Source organism: Octopus bimaculoides, chromosome 4 (genome assembly GCF_001194135.2).
Source record: "Octopus bimaculoides isolate UCB-OBI-ISO-001 chromosome 4, ASM119413v2, whole genome shotgun sequence".
NCBI classification, from domain to species: Eukaryota; Metazoa; Mollusca; class Cephalopoda; order Octopoda; family Octopodidae; genus Octopus; species Octopus bimaculoides.
Genome location: NC_068984.1, coordinates 38,348,153 through 38,370,998, shown reverse-complemented (window position 1 = coordinate 38,370,998; position 22,846 = coordinate 38,348,153). Strand labels below are relative to the sequence as shown.

The following is a 22,846-nucleotide window of genomic DNA, read 5'->3' as shown; positions in this document are numbered from 1 at the left end:
ACACACACACACACAACAGGCTTCCATACAGTTTCTGTCTACCAAATTCACCCATAAAACATTGGCCAGCATTTCTTCAAGGTGCTGCGCAGTGGGACTGATCTTGAAACCATGTGGTTGCAAAGCAAGCTTCTTAACCACACAGCCATGCCAGTACCTATAATGGTACATATGCTTTTTTTTTATCCTTTACTAAAATTTTCTAGGTTTCAGTTATTTTTCTTCCTTCAAAATTCATAGCCCTTTCCCATCTATACTAACATCCATCCTTTCATTTACAGGGTTTCTGAGACTAGTATAAGGCAGGGGCCAGGAAATATTCTCGAACCAAAGACCACATGAGTAGGCCACAACATGATTTGAACTCAAAATGTAGAGAGTCAGAACAAACAACATAAGGCATCCAATCTGAGACTAACAGTTTTGCTAATCCACTACCTTGGATTAGTACTTTTTTTTATGAACTCCAAGAAGAAAAGCAAAGTTGACTTTGGTAAGATTTGAACTCAGAGCAGAGAGAGTTGGACCAGTATTGCAAATCATTCTAGACAACAGTCTATCAATTCAGCCAATTTATCACCTTTAACCTTTAACCTCTGTCAAATGTAATGCTTATTTATTCACATTGTTTTGAATTAACCATGAGTTATCTTGTACCTTTGAGATATCAGTGATGTGATTGTTCATTTTTAGAATGAGTAGACGTGTGAGGCCAGGTTTGGCCAGTTTGAACATTAAACAAGTAGAATATTTTGGCAGGATATGGCTGGTTTAAATGCTAAAGGGTTAAACTGCTTTGTGCAATAGATAGATAAATACTTTTGAAATTATATCTTAAATTCCAATAAAATTTCCACATGAAATTTCTAACAGGAGGTTAAGACATTAAGGTGGAAAAATTATGGATAATATAAAATATCCATTCAGGAATTGCACCATAGCTTTGATCAAAACAATCTATTTATTTCAGTGTGTAAATCTTAAAGACCTAAATCAGCATTGATCAAACAGACCTGCATTCAAATGAGCCCCAGGTTTGACTATTCTAGAAATATTAAGAAAAATTAATGTCATTTTTGTAATGGAAAATAGCAAAGTCTACACAATCAATGATATGTCATGCTACCCTGGGTTGAATATAATCGATAAAATAATGACTTGTTAACTAAATTTAAACCTTACTTTGGCCAGGGATATAGAAAACTGCTGATTGAATTGATGCTTATGCATTACTGTACTTATGGATTCTCATAGGACTTGAACTCAACTAAGAACACAGAGGGAGAAAACTAAATCAATGAGAGAATGGTTGTTAATATGGACTAGACAGGTCTATGAGTTTTAAAGGGATAAGAAAAAGTGAAACTTCGAAAATTTTTGTTTCAATTAAAAAAAAAAAAATTAAAGGATACTATTACTTACATTTCCTTGTTCTGAATGAAAGGCTTTTTCTGCAGCAAACAGGTTTTGGAATGATTGGGAGTAAAACGGTACCCGTCTGAAATAACAAATTGAAATTATACAGCCTTTTATCTTTGTTTTACATGTTTCAATCATTGAACTGTGGCCATGCTAGGGTACTTCCTGGAAGAGTTTAGTCAAAGAAATCAATCCCAGTATGTATTTTTAAAGTCTGGTACTTACTCTATTGGTTCTTTTAACTAACTGCTAAACTATGGAGATGTAAAGACACCAACACTAGTTGTCAAGCAGTGTGGAGAACAAACATAAACACACACACACATTATACACACAATGGGCTTGTACACTGTTTTCATCAAACAAATTCACTCACAAGGTATTGATCAACCCAAGGCTATTATAGAAGACACCTTTCTAAGGTGTCATGCAGTGGGACTAATCCTGAAACCAAGTGGTTACAAAGTGAGCTCCTTAACCATAGAGTCGTGCCTGCAGTATAAGAAATGTAGGTAAGATAAGCAGTTCACTTATAAAGTGTTAAAATAATTATTATCAAGGTGAAGTTATACAGGCTTTGTAATGAGACATGTAAAACCAACAACTGGTGAGTGAATTAGAGCAATTTTGAGAGTAATCAGAGCATCATCATCATCATCATCATCGTTTAACATCCGCTTTCCATGCTAGCATGGGTTGGACGATTTGACTGAGGACTGGTGAAACCGGATGGCAACACCAGGCTCCAATCTAATTTGGCAGTTTCTACAGCTGGATGCCCTTCCTAACGCCAACCACTCAGAGAGTGTAGTGGGTGCTTTTACGTGTTACCCGCACAAAAATGACCACGCTCGAAATGGTGTCTTTTATGTGCCACCCGCACAAGCCAGTCCGGGGGCACTGGCAACGATATAAATATTTAACAGATGAGAGTCATTGCTAATTAAACTCCTTCTCATCATTCCATTAACTTTAATCTCATAGTGTTGTAGCCAAGTGGGAACTTAGGAATATTCAATTAATGTCTCAGACAAGATTTATATCATAAGACAAGATTCCAATATTGCTTGTTTTTAAATATAACAATGAAGATTTGATTACTACAGTGGACAGGTAGATTAAATACAGCAATAAATGCTCTGATCCCTCACAAGTATCAGGGTGGTTGTAATACTTATTAGAGGCATTAAGTTCAAAATTTCATTCTTCTGGGATGAAACTTGAAGTTAAAATAAGCATCATTCAAGTACTGTGGTTGATACAATCAACCCTACTCGTCTCTCAAATTTAAGACCTTGTGCTCATGTTAACAGCCAATGTTTACTGAAAGTAAAGTTATAAATAGTTTTAAGATACAAGAAAATATTAACTTACTTGTCATAAAACTCTGGAAGTTCAACTTGTAGCTCATTATTAATATCATCAAACACTTTTTTGGCTTCTGTAAACTCTTCTTGTGCCTAAATTAAGGGAAAGAAATATTTTCAGCCATTAACAAGAAAGAGATGAGACAATTTTATAATTTTTTATATTAATTTATCTCATACACAAGTAAAATAAAACAGTAATTTATGAGTAAAAGAAAGAACCTCCACATGGTCATTTACACTGCTAAAAATAGCAGCGAAGTCTCCCTCGAATCATAACTTCCTTCAAAAAAAGTATGCATTACATTATGTAGGTCTAGATACATTATGTCTGAAAATAAGATGGCTGGCCACAGCTGGAATAACTTTGACCAAAGATCTACTCTTTCAGGGTTGACCAAGGGCTACACAACAACAACAACAAAGTAATTTGCTAAATCAGAATCAACATTTCTCTTTCAAGTGAGACAGCTACATAAATTCTTAAAGTGTATTGTAGATGTATAACCAATTTATTGCACAAATTTTTTTAAAATCTTATATGAACCCCCAAGGGTTATATGGACCCCCAAGGGTTATATGGACCCCCAAGGGTCATATGGATCCCAGTTGAGAACCAGACTTAAATGAAGATGACCTTTGACAGATTACCATGTTTTGTAGCTTGGTGGTTGCTGAGAAAACAAGGTGTAGATGAGTTGCTTATGAGAGTCACACAAGCACAACATAGCACAAATGAACTTAGAGAAGAAGTGGGTAAAAGAATCAGATGTATCTTGTATGAGAGAAGACTGAGCCAGTACAGAGATATGATGCATATGAAGGATGAAAGCTAGGTAAAGAAGTATCAAGAATTTGAAATACATAGAATTGGCAGGAAAGGAAGATAGACAGAAAGACATGGAAAGAAATGGTGAAAGTTGATCCCAGGTGGTTGAATCTCATGCAGGGGAAGACAAAGGACTACAGCAACTAGTGAGATATGTGTGTACAAAAGAACAGACATATTATGATGATGTCCAAGATAGATACACTATGAAACATAAAACTGGATGGTCATAGCAGGAATTCCTTTGATCCTAGATTTGTTCAATCAGAACAAACTTGGAGCTAAACAACAACAAAGCAAATAAAAAAAGGTGTCTATCAACAATAAAATAAATAGAAAAGAAAACACAACTTCACTATGAAATTCACACTGATATAAAAAGAAAATAGAATAAAACATTTAAATAAAAGAGTGTCTGGAAGACAAGAATTTAAACACTATCACTAATATTAAGATAAGCTATATAACTGAAATTTGCCCTAATTTAGCTGGGTGACTTCTATTTCCAACCACATTATGGTTGACTGGTTGGCTTTCAAAAGAAAATCAAGCTATGAAACTTTGTTTCAACAATCAATGCAAAGTAATGCAATTTCCAGAACCACCACAATCTATGTTACTATGGAAATATTAATGTGTACATGAGAAAGAAATTGAAAGAGACAGTGAATGAGTGATAAACAGTAAAAGCTAGACAGAAAATGAAAAATAGAATGAAGGTGAGAAAGTTATTTGGGTAAGTCAGTAGGATATTAGTCTGCCCACATAAAGGTCTATGATTTACAAACAACTGGTGAGTCCCACAAAAACAATCTCAGTGCCTCAGTTCACAAAGATAACATATTAAGGTTTAGTTCAGTGTTGCCATCTTCATCATCATTTAACATCCGTTTTCCATGCTGACACGAGTTGGACGGTTTGACTGAAAACTGGTAAACTGTACCAGGCTCCAATCTTATATGGCATGGTTTCTATGGCTGGATGCCCTTCCTAATATCAACCACTCCAAGAGTGTGGTGGGTGCTTTTTATGTGCCACTAGCATGGGTACCAGTTATGTAACACTTGCATCAGCCACGACTATGATTTCACTTGACTTGACAAGTCTTCTCAAGCATGGTATATTCTTTTCTACTCTAGACACAAGGCCTGAAATTTTGGGAGAGTGGGGCAGTTAATTAATTCGACCCCAGTATGCCACTGGTACTTAATTTATCGACCCCGAAAGGATGAAAGGCAAAGACAACCTCAGCAGAATTTGAACTCAGAATGTAAAGACAAACGAAATACCAAGAAGCAGTTCACCTGGCATGCTAACGTTTCTGCCACCTCGCTGCCTTTCAAGCATGGTATATTGCCAAAGGCCTCAGTCACTTATCACTACCACCATGAGGCCCAACATTTAAAGGATGTTTTTATGTGTCACTGGCATAGGTGCCAGTTACATGACACCGGTATCAGCCAGGACTACAATTTCACTTGGTGGGTCTTCTCAAGTACAGCATATCGCCAAAGGTCTTGGTCACTTGTCATTGCCTCCATGAGGCCCAATGTTCAAAGATCGAGCTTTACTACCTTGTCTCATGTCATCCTCTTCCACAGGTTCCCTCCATGGTTAGAGATCGGCACTTCTTCACACAGCTGTCCCCAACCATACGCATCACATGACCATACCAGCACAGTTGTCTCGCTTGCACACCACATCTGATGACTCTTATACCCAACTTTTCTCTCAAGATGCTTGCACTGTCGAACATGCACACTGACATTGCACATCCAGTGAAGCACACTAGCTTCATTTCTTTCAAGCCTATGCATATCCTCTGTGGTCACAGCCCATATTTTGTTACCGTGTAACATGGCTGTCCTCAGCAGTCGCAGCCCATGTTTCACTGCCGTATAGCATGGTTGTTTGCACACAGGCATCATACAATCTTCTATAAGGTGCAGACAAGGCTGGCTGCCTTGTGCTTTCAAGTTCAATATCGCTGTGTGGGACTTTGTGCAAGTGTCTTCAACTGTACCCTAAGATCAACCAATACTTTGTGAGTGGAATCACTAGATGGAAACTGTATGGAAGCTCATCGTGTGTGTGTGTGTATGTGTGTGTGTGTGTGTATAAAGCAAGAGATGTTCACTCCTGCTGGTACCATAACAAAAATGCATTCAATACAGTTTTTAAAGTGATTAGGATTAGGGTTAGGGTGTTATGAACAACATGCAGCCATAGAAATGATACCTAGGAGAAAATATACAAGTGAGAAGTGGTCTTCCAGCCCAACAAGGACAGCAGTAACTCTGAATAACAACTTGGACTATGACAACCCATCTAACTCACATCGGCATGGAAAGCAAATCTAAAACAATGAGGATGATGATGATGACAAAAAATTTGCTGAGTGTACATATGTTTATTACTCTCCATGCATAGAGTTCTTCAATTAAAATTATTCATAATTACACACATACACCTCACACACACACACACACACACACACACAGATGTATGTATGTGTGTATGTATGCAAGCATGTATTATCTTGCTCTTTGTTAGAACACTCAGTGAGAAATTATTGATCTGATAACTACAGGACTGCTATTTTGACCTAATTTACATTTCATTCACCTTTAATGTAGTCAGAACCACATATCTTTAGTTAGACAGTTTATACAGCTGTCAGTATTCCATAATCAATCAACCACTGGTGTACACTTTGTAACAGAGAAAAATTATATAATATACCACCATAGGTTTATATAGATTATTTCAAAACAATGCATAAGCATAGACAAGTAAGCAAGAAGTTTCTGGGTTCAATCCCACTATGTAAAACCTTGAGAAAACACCTTCCCATGTAGCCTGAGGTTGACTGAAGTTTTGTGAATAGAATTTGGTAGATGGAAACTGCAGAAACTTGTGTGTGTGTTTATTCATGCCATGTTGCATCCATCTACATCAAAGACATAACCTAGCCATTCTATATGTACAGATTGATAAAATAAGCACCAGATTAAAATGCTAGAGTTAATATGATTGACTAAAGCCCATGGCTGCAGTGAAAAGACTGAAGCCTATAAAAGAATGAGAATATATATTTAACATTTATCATGTATAATTTAGAAGTCATAATTAGGTATCTGACAGCAGTGAAACTCAATAAGACTAAGGCGGGGAATTGACAGAATTGTTAGAGCATAAAAAAAATGTTGTGGTAATTGTTTTGGTATTTTGCACTCTCAATTCTTGGTTAGTAGATTTAATTTATCACTTGCTTCAACACTGCCATGTGTCCTTGAGTCCCTTGACCAGATTTTACTGTTTCAAGCATTCAGACCAAGTTTCCAGTTTGAGATAACTTTCACTCTTCCTGTCTAGGACACCTCCAAAGAAAAACAAAACAAAAAATAAAGGCATTTGGATGCTCCCTTCACTCTCTGACTAAACGGTTAAAGAGAACACTAAAAAGTAGGTCAAAATTGTGACTCTCTTTGGTTGCTAGTCTCGTGGATTTTCTCAGAGTTATATCTCGCAAAATATTTAATAGCGAAGTAAATATATATTTATCATCATCATCATCAACTTTCTGACATCCATCTTCCATATTGGCATGGGTTGAGTGGTTTGACAGGATCTAACCAATGCCTGCTTTGGTATGGTTTCTACAGCTGGATGCCCTTTCTAATACCAACCACTTAACAGAGTGTACTGTTCTTGAATTTATGTAACTTCAATATTCTCCTTTTGTAAGGTGGTAAGGTCAACTTTGCCTTTATCCTTTCGGGGTCAATAAATTAAGTACCAGTTGCATACTGGGGTCGATAAATTAAGTACCAGTTGCATACAAGGGTTGATCTAATCAAATGGCTACTCCCCCCAAAATTTTGGACCTTGTGCCTAGAGTAGAAAAGAAAAGAATAATCTCCTTTTGTACTCTTTTATAACCCCATCTTTCATTTCCTTCTTTTTGGTTCTGTTAGCCTCTAGCATGTCCAGATATTTATATCCTGTAACGTTCTCTAAGTCCTTCATTCTTTCATTTTCTGGCATTTGTATATCTTCTCTTTGAACCCCTTTCCCCCCACCCCCTCAAAATTAATCATGTGCACTTTAATAGCCCAAACTCCATTCAAACATCTTCAGAAAATATTCAGCTACCATTTACTTGATTGGCCAACTGTTCCTCATTTTTGGTAAGTAACTTCATATTCCAATAACTATATTTTCCTGTTTCACTACACCACCCATTGTTTCCTCTAACTTTCTTAATCATTCTTGTATTGTTGATCTGTTTGACTGATTGATCCCAAATTCCACTCCAAAATTCTCTACTTTCTTCTGCATTCAGGAAAATTATGTCATTCTTTTTACTCTCAAGTTCATCAAATAACATTATTTTCTAATTTGAATGGAACAGTCTATTCTGTCTGTACCATTCATTTCTTAAATCATACCTTTTCAATTTTGCATTAACTGATACCACTCTTCGTCTCAACTACTCATATACTATGTTAATGTATTTTGGGGCAATTTTTGTAATTGTTTTCCAACTTTCCCTCATCATGCAACTCTCTTATATTCAATATGTTGATTCTACCCTCGTCCACCATTCATTTCTTCAACAGGAAATTTCCACTACAATATTTGCTGAGTTATGTATCAAAGTATTTGTTTCAACTTTAATATTTATTGGAAACATCGATGGTATGCCATTTACTTTGTGTTTCTATTTTCATAAAAATACTGAAAAAACAAACAACCAGAATAGGGAAACTGAAAACAGAAACAACCCCTATAAGGTATCTTGGGAAAGATTAACAGACATGTAGACAGATATGTAACCAAAACTCCAGAACATATGCTTATGCACAATATACAGACAATATCATGACTGGGCACTTCGAAAACACATAAAATACTTTCAGTGCAATGAAAAAGACAAAATTGAAACAAAATATTTCTCCAATTCAGGAATACATAGCTGTTCAGTGAAAGTGTAAAACTACAATAAAACTACTGAAAAATAATAAAAATATAAATAGCAGGTGTATAATGAAGAGGTTGAGGTGGGAAGAAAACGTATCACATTCTTTCCCCAAGCATTTTAATACATGGATGAATACCTAAATATTCACATATAGTCTCTTGGACTAAATGGATTTTTTTCTTTTTAACAGCTGGATGCTCTGTTGAGCATATTTACTTTCATAAAGCAGATTTTAGTTCTTTACTTGTTGGCTAATGTTAATTTTGCACTAGTTTTTCATAATATCATAAATTAGATAGCTTGGATATATTTGCATAAGATGTTCAAGCAAATATTTTATAACCTGAGATTATTCCACATTTATGAAGTAAAAATGATAGATATTTTCAGCTATATGGATTCAAGCAGATATAAATATACCTAAATTAAAATTAACAAGTTTTAAAATTCTTTCTTTTCATTTAGAGCAATCTAGACAGACTGGCAACACATTTTCAGCAAAGAGGAAACAAAGGGACCAAAATAAATATTCTATTTTTTGTGTATCTCCAAAAACAAGATTCATAAAGAATCACAGATCCTAACATACAAATCTTGTGTTCGAGCATAATGTATGTTATATCCTAACATACATTATGCACATGCACAAACACAAGAATGAACACATGCATTTATGAAATAATATCAGATACCTTTAAGTGTAACACATTTAATAATATACCTGGTCAAGATGTTTTATTCACATTACTATGTTAACCTAGCCATGAGAAAGGGCTATCAGGAAATTTCTGCACAGTTTTACTGCAACAGATATTTTATGCAATGGGAGACGGGATGTCAGGATATAAAAGTATCACTCAGTCAAGGGAACTTTTAATATTCTTGTGTAGCAACTAGTGATTCACTAATTTGCTGGATCAGATACTGAAGTGAGATTTCTGGAAAATATACCTACATTCTAGACTGATGTCAATGGAATATAGTTCAATTTTTTGTTGCATCATGACACCTTTGTAAACAGAAACTATTTTGAAACTTGTTTTTAAAGTGAGAAGACATTTGAACAGAATCCTACAGATACAAACTGAGCAATGGAAAAACTTAGAAAAGACAATAAGAACTATGCCAATATTGAAATACAAATGTAGATGTAAAGACTTGAATTATTGTGAATAAGCAATTTCACTCTGTATATGATGAGTTAGTGGACATCAAACATCAATATTAAGTTTCCTCAGTGTTATTCATCTTTGTCATATAGATACTGTCACTAGAATTTAGGCCCTTTGGAGCTTCTAAGTGTTGAAAAAATGGTTTTCAATCAAAAAGTTTTTACTTAAATGTGACAAAAAACAAAATCATAAACAATAAGTATAAAAAGAGCTACTTATAACAAAGAACCATTTTATGATCTAAAAGACCAATTTGATCTGTCCAATCCAAATATGTTGACCTGGACTGCTCTATGAGGAAGCATTGATTACTATCGTCATTCAGTCCCAGATCAGCCTTGACCAAACCGATCAAAAATCAATAGTGCTCCAGCTGTGATCATGACTTTTTGTATTACCAGAACTACCTTGTCAATATGTTCTTCCTTTTCAAGATAGTAAGGTATGATTTGAGGACAAATTAACTGCTGCTGTTAAGTAACCTCATTGGTGACACAGCTGGTAGTTACACTGTACTTATAAACATTTAATATTGATGACCTAAGAAGTTCCTCTATTCTGAGGTGAATAACACTTATCTTTAGAGACTGCCAAAGAAATAATGGACAGCCTGTCATCTAGATCTGAAGTGTCTATATGTTGATAATGTTGGACTGACACTTGAGTCCAACCTTCATGTATGAGGAACAATGGGGGAAAAAAAAAAACACTGTAGTAGAAGCATGACAATCTATTGAAATACATGTATGAATTTGTATGAAAAATTTAATTAGAATCCAATAATGTTTGTATACTTTAAGGCCACACACAGATATATTTTAACTTATTTCAAATAGCCATATCAGTACATCTACATACATCATTCAAAGTCAGTTTTATTGTAACATTCTACGTATGTTTGATACAAACTATCTAGTACATACATTTGCACTGTATAAGACCATTTCTGGCTTTGTAAGTACTTTTGAAACTATACATATATGAGTTGGTGCCACATAAAAAGCACTTGTGCTGGAGCCATGAAAAACACGTGCCACTGTCATGTAAAAAGGACTCATGCGAGTGCCATGTAAAAGGCACCCATGTTAGGTGCTGCATAAAAGCACCCGTGTTGGTGTCGTGGAAAGCACCTGTACTGATGCCTTGAAAGAGCACCCACGCTGGTGCCAGGTAAGAAGCACCCATGCTGATGACACAGATAAAGCACCTGTACTGGTGACACAGAAAAGCACTTGTGCTGGTGCCAAGTAAAAAGCACCCATGTCGGTGCCATGTGAAAAGCATTCATGCTGGCGCCTCATAAAAGGCACTCATGCCAGTGCCACACAGAAAACACCTATGCTGGTTCCACATAAAAAGCATCAATCCCAATGCCATGTAAAAATCACCTGTGCCAGTGCCACATAGCAGCACCTGTACCAGTGCCACATAGCAGCACTCATGTTGGTGCCATGTGAAAGCAACTGTGTTGGTGTCACATAAAAGGCACCTGTGCTGGTGTCACATAAAAGGCACCTGTGCTGGTGTACATAAAAGGCACCTGTGCTGGTGTCACATAAAAGGCACCTGTGTTGGTGCCACATAAAAGGCACCTGTGCTGGTGCCACATAAAAGGCACCTGTGCTGGTGCCACATAAAAGGCACCTGTGCCAGTGCCAAGTAAAAAGCACCTGTGCCAGTACCATTTAAAAAGTAGATTTACTGGTGCTATGTAACAGACACTCAGTACATTTTGTAAAATGGTTGGCATTAGGAAAGGCATCTAACCATAGAACCCATGTGAAAACAGACACTGGAACCAAGGCAGCTCTCTGGTTGGCCAGCTCCTGTCAAACCATCCAAACCATGCAAGCATGGACAACTGACAATAAGTGATGATGATGATATATAAATTAATATTATACACATGAATGCCCAAGTATGCATACATAAACATACAGTAAATATCTGAAACCAGCAAAATAAAGATGTAAAATAAATTTGTCATCTTACCACAAATAAAAGTAATAAAATAAAATATCTAAATTTTAGTAAAAGTAATGAAATATGTTATTCTTACTTTTGCAATTTTTGCTTCATCTCTTTTCTTCTGTCCAATCAGGTTTTCTAGTGTATGCCTCGTGTTATCCAAATCAACAAGCTTTCTTCCTCTTTTATTGATTTTCACCTGAAAGGAGTAGAAAATACATGATGATGAGGATAGCATTAAAGGTAATAACAATGAAGATTATTATGAATGTAGTGATGGAGATTAAACAAACATTCGAATTAAAGGGGAGATATCTAGATTAAAACTATAATAAGGAAGCATGGATATGACTATGCAGCTAAGAAATTCGCTTTGCAACCATTTAGTTCTGGGTTTGACCCCACAAAGCTGCACCTTCAGTAAATGATTTTTCTATCAAAGTCTCAAACTAACCAATGCTTTGTGAGTGTAATTTCAAAGATGAAGTTGTGCAAAAAACCATCATTATAAGTATATATAAGTATGCACAAGCATGGTTATGAGGTTGAGAAGCTTGCTTCCCAGCTATGTGGTCTCAGGTTCAGTCCCATGCCATAGCACTTTGGCCAAGTGTCTTCTACTATAGCCCAAGCTGACCAAAACATTATGAGTAGATTTGGTGGATGGAAACTGAAAGAAGCTTGTCATATATGTGTGTGTGTGTGTGTGTGTGTGTGTGCATGTAACCTTGTTTTGACAGCATGAGATGGTTGTAGATGAGCCTCACTGTCATAAAAGCCATGTTTGTTTGTTTCTAGTTTTCCGTAGAAAATGTGTCTAGGCATGGGGAAATATCAACTTACTTGGAAAGCAGTGAGGGTTGACGACTAAGAAAATTTACCTTAAATAAACTCCCTCCGACTCATGCAAGCTTGGAAAAGTGGACTTTAAATGATGATGATTATGTGTGTCTTTTGATGGTGAATATTGAGAGAAATGTAAATATCAACAAGGAAACCCTTCTTCTCCACCACCACAAAAAAAAAAAAGACTTAGTTTTTTGAAGCAAAACTCCCATGTGATATTTGATTTGCCAAACTACACAAATGCCATTATAAATGCAGTGAATAAGTAACTGACCTATTGGAAATGCATAACCAACAATGCTATTATTCATAAAACGCAATACAAAATTTTTTTTACAAATCAGTGTATATGCATTGTTTCCGAATAAAAATGAGGTATTTAACATGTAACTGGCCTCATTACTTCATTATACTAACAATATAGTAATTAGAATAAAGCAGCAATAAACTTATTTTTAAAAACAATGAAATGAATACTTTTCCAGCCTTGAAATGAATTGCTTTTTTAAAAAAGAAATAACAATATGAGTCCCCAACTGTAGAATTCCTATCTAGGAATTTTATCATATAGCAATCTTCAATTATGAGTTGTAACAAAAACAAAATTACATTAATTTTAATATAACTCATCATCATACAAGCTGGTACTTTGTATAAACTAGTGGTAGAGTACCATACAGAGAAATGAATAAATCACAACTGACTTTGTGGCATTTTAATGCTTTGCCTGTCCAAAGTATTTTCATGAGTTCATTCTGAACGTCTATGCTTGTTTTCAAACTTTTAGTTAACCCTTGTTTTATATATTCTGAACAGCATAAAGATTTTCTTTCACAGGTCCCAAATTACTTGAAAAAATTAGGAATGTGTATCATATATTATGGATGTCATACTTGGGAAAGACAAAGAATTAAACATAATTTTGAAAATTTAACTTACTCTTAACTCTGGAAATTTATTCAAATGTATTATAATTGGCTCTTGGACATGGTCATTTAAAGAACTTACGTAATCCATCCAGTGCAATTCAAAAGACTGAAACAAGAAATTAAAAATATAAATACCTCATCTATCATCATCATCATTACTGTTTTAACTTCTACTTACGAATTTAATATTTGGCATGCTGCACAGAATAACAGTATTCTTCTTGACCCTATGGTCTCATTTGTAGTGACACAACTCTGAGATAACTTCAATTCTTCCTTTTGATGTATTTTTCACTGTCAGCCCAAGGTACATTTTCACCCAGCAGATAACATAATCATACACATTACATATCCATACCACCAAAATATATTATCTTCTCCATTTCAACTGATGCCATTAATGCTCAACAGATTTGTCAATTCACTTACACTATACATCATCATCTTCATTTTATGTTTGCTTTCCAAGCTGATAGGATTACACAAATAGTCATGGTCCAAGTCACCTCTCACAGACTGGTGCTAGTGTACAAGGAGCATTCCAGAAGTTTTGAGGCTGTTTTTTAGGAGAGGCAGTTATAACTGTCCTTGGTTATTGTAATTTTAGTATATCATTACTATACATATAATAAGCTGACCTACCGACTTCTATTATTCTAGACAGAAGGATATGGCTGTAATAGCATTTTGAATACACCCTATTAAACAATGTTTGTCACAGTTAAATAGTTTTCAGAATGCGGTGGGGACATTTGGAAGCTCACTATGCAATAAAGTTTTGTTAAACTGGGACAAAATGCTACAAAAACTTATGAAATGCTTGAGCTTAGGTTCGAGAACAAAACACAATGCTCCACCAAGCAGTTTTATAACCAGGAATAACAACCTGTCGTTTCTGCAGTGCATTGTTACAAGTGATGAAAAATGCACTTTGCATCACAACAGAAGATGAAAAAGACAATAGTTATTATGTAATAAGAGAGCACTGCCAACTCTAAAATCAGAACTCCATCCACAAAAATCCTTGCACCTAGTGTAAAAAATGCCTGAAAGTAAGTCACAATCAAGCAAGACAACTCACATCAGGTCATTTCATAGAGTGACAGACATCAATGTTTCATCATTCTTTTGACTTATCAATGCCACATACCGAACAAGGCTTACTACAAGCCATATCATCAACTATGACTATATGCTAAATGGTTTAAACAATATCTGTTGGCATGTTCTGACATTTTATGCCATGGAAAAAATTCAAATATGAATCAGAAGCAGATACAGTTAAGATTTTTGCTTCACATCCAGATGCCAGATAGTTTTGCATTCAGACCAACTGCATAGCACCTTGAGCAAGTGTCTTCTACTCTTTCCTCTGAGTTAACCAATGTCATGTGAGTGATTATGATAAATAAAAATAGCATTCCATGAAAACATATCTAGTCATGGAGAAATACTACCTTGTTTGGAAACAGGTAAGGGTTGGTAACAGAAAGGGCATCCAACTGTAGAAAATCTGTCACAGTGAATTCTATCCAACCCACACAAGCATGGAAAAGTGAATATTAAAACAATGGTGATGATGAAGTAGATGATGATTGTGTGTGTTTGTGTGTGTAGATGTATACAGACATCGTTTTCCATTAAGTTTTGATCACTGAATTTGTATAGTAGCAACTCCTGATTGATTTTACAGAATACAATGAATGATTGATCTGCTTGTGTAACATTATGTCATTGTCATAGTTATGGCAGCTGTAACTTCTATGACAGTAGTAGTAGTAATAGTGGTGGTAGTAGTAGTAGTAGTAGCAGCAGCAGCAAGTGCAGAAGCTGTAGCAATAGTGGTAGTAGTACCACCAGCAGCTGCAGTAGCTGTAGCAACAACAGCACCAGCAACAACAGCACCTGCAGCAGCAGCAGTAGTAATAGTAAAAGCAGCAGCAGCAACTGCAGTAGTAGTGATAGTAGTAACAACAACAGTGGCGCTAGTGTTACTGTTACTAATTGTGATATATTGTATCAGATAATCACTTCCAGTTTTTAGGACAGCTTCAATTAGTCTTTATTCTTGATCTCCCTTCAATCTTATAAAATGGTTGTGTTTTTAGGTGGGAGGGTTCCCTTGTTTCATTTAAGAGTACTCTTCGATCTAACTTGTGATTCTTTATTCAAATGCTCACATGATAGGCGTACTAGTATTTCATCTCTGCAAACTGGGTTTTTTTTCTTTTTTTTTTTCTTTTGTGTATTTTTTTTATACATTTGAATGGATCCAATAATACAATCATATAAACACAACACAAAACACCTCATGATGTTTGCAGCTATCCTGTGGATGTGATTATTTATGATTGATATTTGTTTTTAATTAAGGGTGCCAGAACATCTATTATTCCACCCCCACCTCAATTTATATTATTTAAACACAAAGTAATTAAACAATAATTAAACTTGTTTCATCAGATCTCTGTAATATAAATGGCATGTATACAACTGAGATTCAAGCATTTATTTTGTTGTGCTAAAAAAGAGAGCCAAGTCATAGAAAAAGGAAGCTCAATGCTAATAGTTGTAAACATTTAGAATTAATGAGGTTATTACACTAAGTTGCATTAAATTATATAATTAATGATATGACATTTTCCTTAAGTTATTTTCCTTTTACTTTTGATACACAAATAGATTATCCTTATAAGTTGCCATAAATACATTCAGTTCTGTTTAGAGATAGAGAGAGAGAGTTTTAGATACATTCATTAAAATGAATAAGGAAGAGGAAAAGGTGACTCAAAAATGATGCAAACAGACTTGGGTGGCATGTAAACCACTGGCATAAAATTTAATAGATGATGAAGTAGTGAACAGGCAAAACATTGAACCTAAATCATTTATAGTATTTAGTTTTATTGCTCTACATTCTGAGTTCAAATGTCATTAAGGCCAACTTTGGTTTCAACTTCACCAGAGTCAATAAAACAAGTTCTAGTAATACACACATATACAGATACATACACAGACACACACACAACTAACCCTCTCCTGTAAAAAATATGGCCTTGTATGTAGCAAAATAAGAAGAAAAAAAAAGAATGTTTTATATGTTGGATCTGATTATTTGATTCTGACACGTGAATGGCACCTGTGCCGGAGACACAAATGGCACCCATGCTGGTGACATGTAAAAGGAACCCAGTACACACTGTGGAGTGGTTGGTGTTAGGAAGGGTGTGCAGCCATAGAAACCAAGCCAAAACAGACTAGAATCTTGTGCAGCTCTCTGGCTTATCATCTCCAACCAAACCATCTAACCCATGCCAGTATGGAAAAATGGGTCAAGGAAATTTACTTCATTCTATTCAATTTGATAAAGGAGTAGAACCAGTTTGCTGAATACTATTAATTTTACCTAGCTACAGAAAACCTTGTTCTACTCCACTCCCAATAACAAACCTGTTCAATCAAAATGCATGTAAAAGTGGTATCTTCTACATCATTCTGGTATTGGTAACATTGTTATAAAACTTAGGGGTTAACTAATCTTACATTTCAATATGTCTCTAACAATGCAATGTTTCTAATCTCTTTTACATTCTTCCAGATAAACTGTCTTAGCAAATTATCTCTATCCTCTCACTATTTAAAGTATACACTACACAAAATCCATAACCTGTTCCTAATAAATAATAGCTATCCTAGCTTGAAAACACATGAGGATTGGTATCAGAAAAAACATTGAGCCTTAAAACTCTCTGCATCAACAGTTTCATGTGACCTATGTAAGCATTGAAAAATAGACATTAAAACAATGATAGTGATCATTATCAGCTTCTTCAAAATAAACTTTTCTTAACTGTAGATTTCACATAATGTGTTTATGTAAACGAATTTGCACAAACGAGTGAAAGCATGCATGCTTATTTCACCCGCGAGAATGGATGGACTGATGAACTTACTAAAATCCTCAACATTTTTTTTCCTTTTAAATTTTCTAAAGAACTACAAGAAAATATATTTTAGGAGCAAGCCTTAACTCTTTCTGAGATTAAAAATTTTGTGAGAAATTATAGAAGCATAATATACATGTGCATGTGTGTGTAGCAGGGATGTATTTCATAATATCAATGGAAGGCAGACAGGATTTGAAGTCAGAACAACTAAACATCAAACCTTCAAGAAGAAACCCTAATTTAACTATCATTGTACTTAAATAAAGTGAATACTTACCTCTAAATGACTGTGGAAGGATTTCTGGTCTTCCCAGTCATCTTCATAAACTTCATACAATGTGTCACAGAGTGTCTTGTTGGCATATGATACAGCTGGAAGAGAAATAAACAAGGTTAAAGTGACACCAAGAGTATCGAGTATTGTTTTAAGAAGTATGGAAAACAGACATTAAATGATGATGATGAGAGGGATGCGAGAGAAGTACAAAGGAAGAAAATATAGATGAATGAAGGAGGCAGAAAAGGAAGAAGGGGGAAGGAGAAAGAAGAGTTAAGAGAGAAAATACAGGAGGAGAGATGAGAGGGTTGATGAAGACAGGTCATAACTATAAGGAGTTGTTAGAAGGCTAATGTGATGAGAGAAGTGAGATGGAAATGATTAAGATGGAGGTTTTCACTATTAAGAACACCACATACATACATTCATTCATTTCCTACCCATTCCATTCAGTCATTATCAGACCACTTCTGAGTGAGTGTCACAGATAAAGTGGCCCTTGCCACTTTATCCATACTGGCCATTTGCAGGCAGGATGGGGTGCTCCTCTGACTAAGTGATCAGCCCTGGCTATTGGTGCTTTGATGAAATTTAAACTTAGAATAGAAAGAGCCTGATGAGATACAGCAAGGAGTCTCATCTGATACTAGCATTTCTCCCAATCCATTGTTCCTGACATCATTAATCTCAAAAGGAGGTAAGGCAAAAGTAACAGAAGTAGGTAAGTGAGTGAAAGCTTATTCAATACTTGGTACATTAAAAAATAAAAAGTAGGACAAAATATGGAGTGAAAGGTGGTGGTCATGGTAGCAATCAATCTTCCAGTCAAACCAAAGAAACAAGGTTTGTTTTTTCCATTACTGATATTGTCTGTTCTAACTCCTGACAAGAGGGGTGTTACCTTTCTTTTTTCTAGTGACAGAAGGTGAGATTTGAACTTAGAATGCACAGAACCAACACAGATACTGCAAGGTATTTCATCCAATGGCCAAATATTCTAAAACTTTTACCAATTCTCCCAACAACACTGACTTTGTTGATCCCTGAAAGGATGAAAGACATAGTGCCCTCAGCAGGATTTGAACTCAGAGCACAGAGACTTGGAACAAAAACTGCAAGGTATTCTATCCTGTGCTGAAACAATTATGCCCATTTACCACCCTGTAATCAGAAAAACAATATTAACTGAAGAAGAATATCATAGCTTCAATTTTTTATAAAAATATAAAAAGTAACTAGACAGGTTTTTGTGTTGTTAAAACATTCTCAGCAACAATACTTATTTATTACGCAGATACTATCTCGGAATTATTTAATACTTACCACCACATATACATTTCAGTATGCTCTATTTGCTAGCGCTTTAGCAAGCAAAAATGAAACTATGACTATACTTCTAAGGAAGCTGAAACGTATCTAGAAAAGCATCCAATATTTGTGAAATAGAAATAAGATTAGTCATTAACTCATATTAGTTTTATCCCACTGCATATTTAATCATACCTGAGTTTTGGACACTTCAAGCATTAAATATGGTGTCACCCATTTAGCTGTTATTCATTACATAGATGGCATCACAAATTAAAAATATATTAATTTATTATAACTCCTCTGTCACTGTCCTCCAAGCTATAAAACATTGGCTTTCCATGGGAACTTCTTTACACTGATGACCTAGTTTTATGCTGAATCAGTAATGTATTTAGAGAAGAAATTCCAGATATGGAAGCAAAACATAGAAGAAGACTCAAGTTAAGTTAATAAAGATTAGAGTATTAGCCTTTAATAAATCTAATCTTTGTACCCCTATTAAATTATACTTAGCTTATATAAAACAATACCGGTATTTCCACAACTTAAAATAATTCAATTTAATTAAATTAGTATATAGTTAACATGTTGTTTAGCTTTAGTGCTCCTTTATTAAATACCAGTTAAATTCCAATTGAACAATTTCCATAGACACCATCTAATAAGTTAATATTTAGATAAATCATCATCATCATCATCATCATCGTTTAACGTCCGCTTTCCATGCTAGCATGGGTTGGACGACTTGACTGAGGACTGGTGAAACCGGATGGCAACACCAGGCTCCAATCTAAATTTGGCAGAGTTTCTACAGCTGGATTTGTCGAATCCCTCAGCCCTACCCCTAACAGACACTGCCCTCTGTTCTCTAAGACTTAGATATACAAAAATTTGATAATACTAGTCTATAAGCTGACCCCATAAAACAGTGACAAGCAAAATCTGTAGCAAGTCTTTCTTCCTGATACCTTAGTAGCTTTTAAGTGGAAGTGAAGTCAGCATGTTCTTTGTCTATCTCCTTAACTTCTTGGAGATTTTAGGTAAAATTATACTGTGTCCATCTGTTTTAATTTAATTAAATTCTATGTCTTTGTGCAGCTGAGGATTGCTCTGCATTTAAATTGATGTAATGGTTGCTTTGTTCAATTAAATGGAGTTACATGAAACGATTGTACTGCATTACCTCTGGATATCCTTGTTGCTTATTTTGAAATGTACATATATATATATATATATATATACACACACACACATATATATATAATGAAAAAATGAGTCACGGGAATATCTTCACAAGAGTGATTGGAATAAACGGCAATAGTGGAATACCCCATGCACACACACACACACACACACACTCACTCACACACATCAGATGAAATGGACGTGTGTGTGTGTGTGAGAGAGAGAGAGAGAAGGGGTGTGTTGTCATACGTACATAAATAAATACGCATACATCTTTTTTGTATATATGTGTGCGTGTGAGAGAGTGAGTGCCACTTAGACATCACTCTCTCTCTCTCTCTCTCTCTCTCTGTTTCACACACACATGCATACAAAAAAATGTATGCATATGTATCTATATATGTACGTATACATGACAACACACCCCTTCACTCTCTCTCTCTCACACATATATATATAAATGTATACAGACATACATACAAAACCACATGTGCATGTGTGACTGACTACAAATACCTAGAGCTGAACATTGTGTGCAAAAAGTAAATTAATTAAAAAAATTTTACAGAAATTAACAGTGTGCAGGTTCAAGTGAAAGAATGCCCATATTTTTTTGGACACCCTATGTTGAATTGCAAAATTCTAATGTGATATTTGTGTAATAATGAAATCAAACCTGGAGTGTCTCTGTGTGTGTTTATATTACAGAGCCAGTGTGTGTGTGTTTATATTAGAGAAACAGTGTGTGTGTGAGAGAGAGAGAGAGAGACAGAGAGAAAACATTGCAAACAACGAATGACAAACATGAAATGAAAAAAAACCATATAAATAAAAGCTCATTAAAAACTATCTTGTACCAAATACTTAAATTTATGAACTTAGTAAATATTTCTTTCAGTAATTTATCGTAGTTGTGAAATAAAATAGTGAAATAAAACTTGAAATGAAAATATTAGAATAGAGAGAGACTTTGCAAATGAAAACAGAAAATTTCCCCATTGCTGCATCAATACCAGAAGTTGACATTGAGAAACCTTTTTAAAGAAGTGAATCATATTTATTTTTAATTTTTAATCTATAATATAAATTTGACATGTGTGAACGTTGTATTCTTTCTTGTCTTGAGGTTCACAGCCAAACGGCTGGGTGGATTTGCCTGAAAAATGGCACACATGTAGAGACTGGTGCATAGATTGGAATGCGGTTTGTATTTTTTCCTAGCCCCCATAGTTACCGAGAAAATCGATTAAAACAACCTCTGTGTGTGTGTGTCACTGAAGCCATTCATACATACATAACCACTCTCTCTCTCTCTCTCTCAATCACTCACTACAAAACCTGAATGAAAAATTTCAGTTATTTCTCTCATATACACACACACCATCAACATTACTCTGTCTCTTCACACGCACTCACAAAAGCAATTCATATACACACCACACATTCTGTCTTACACACCCCATCAAACACACACACACACACCAATTCTTACGTCTCACGCAACTTCAAAAGAACTTCACTCATACAACTGCACTCTCGTTGTCTCTTTTGCTTTCATGCCAACTTCAAAAGATCCCCTTTTTTCCCCAACCACATATCAAAAAAATATTTTCACTTGTCCGGGAATTGCTATTACAGACAAATTCACAACAATTTGACTTGAGTGATAAACACAAACCACCTCATGCTGACTGCAAAACTCCCACCAAATTATCCGCAAAAAAACGCACACACACACATCCATTTCATATACCTTCTTTCAATTTCTGCTCTCTGATTAGACAAATGTCTAATACAATAGCTCTCAGCTACATTTTGTTCTCTAAGGTCTATTTTTTCTATAAATGTATAACAATGACTTATTCCATACTTCTCCACTTAGCTTTTATCTTCACTTTTCTTAAATTGGATACGTCTGCTATTAAGTTGCAGAACTTTGGCAGTACAGTTACAAATCATTTCTGCTTTACTTCTTACATACAATTTCCCCGTAAATTCTTACAGCTTCATTTTTTGGTGATGATTGAAATGTCAAACATTTTCTAACTCTTAAAGCAATTCTTAACGTCAACTTCTTAATGCCTCTTCTATTTTTTTCCTAGCCCTCATACTTACCGAGAAAATCGATTAAAACTTTTTCTAATGCAAATCTCCTCTTTATTTAGTTGCTCACACAGCAACAAGGGGACTACAGCCAAAACTTTCGCTATGCTGTCTCTCTTCTTTCACCTCTTTGTGGGGTTAATTATCTTCATCTTTAGTCACAGTTTCTCATTCAAATTACATAATATGCAGAATTGTCGCATTAATATAGTAGGGTGTTTTCAGGGAGATTGGCTGCTATTTCTACTAAGTCTACCTACCACGTAGAGGTCTGAACTTAATTTTCATTCACAGATTTGCATTTCAAAAATTTAACAATCTTTTCTATAAATCAACTATCGTAAAAATTTTCTACCATGACCTCACATTTTTTATGTATGTGTGTGTACCTTAAAAGACGTGATTAGACAGATGTCCAATAGAATAGTTCTCAGAAACAGACTACATACAAATTCTTTCTTCACAACTCCTGAAGCTGTTTTCTGTAAAGATATTTTGGAAAGACTTCC

General features: G+C 35.1%; 1 protein-coding gene across 3 annotated transcripts in view; it reads right to left on the bottom strand.

The window, feature by feature from the left end:
- LOC106878700 (myc box-dependent-interacting protein 1) overlaps positions 1-22,846 on the bottom strand; it is a 120,225-nt gene that overhangs the window by 15,453 nt on the left and 81,926 nt on the right. For all 3 annotated transcript variants that reach the window (XR_001410535.2, XR_008263893.1, XM_014927996.2), the window contains exons 4-8: positions 17,739-17,833; positions 13,525-13,620; positions 11,831-11,938; positions 2,794-2,879; positions 1,423-1,498 (exon numbers count right to left, since the gene is read on the bottom strand). Coding sequence is in view for 1 of the 3 variants with exons in the window: in XM_014927996.2 (XP_014783482.1) it covers positions 1,423-1,498; positions 2,794-2,879; positions 11,831-11,938; positions 13,525-13,620; positions 17,739-17,833 (461 nt within the window). In the remaining 2 variants the exon portion in view is untranslated. The remainder of the gene's footprint in view (positions 1-1,422; positions 1,499-2,793; positions 2,880-11,830; positions 11,939-13,524; positions 13,621-17,738; positions 17,834-22,846) is intronic.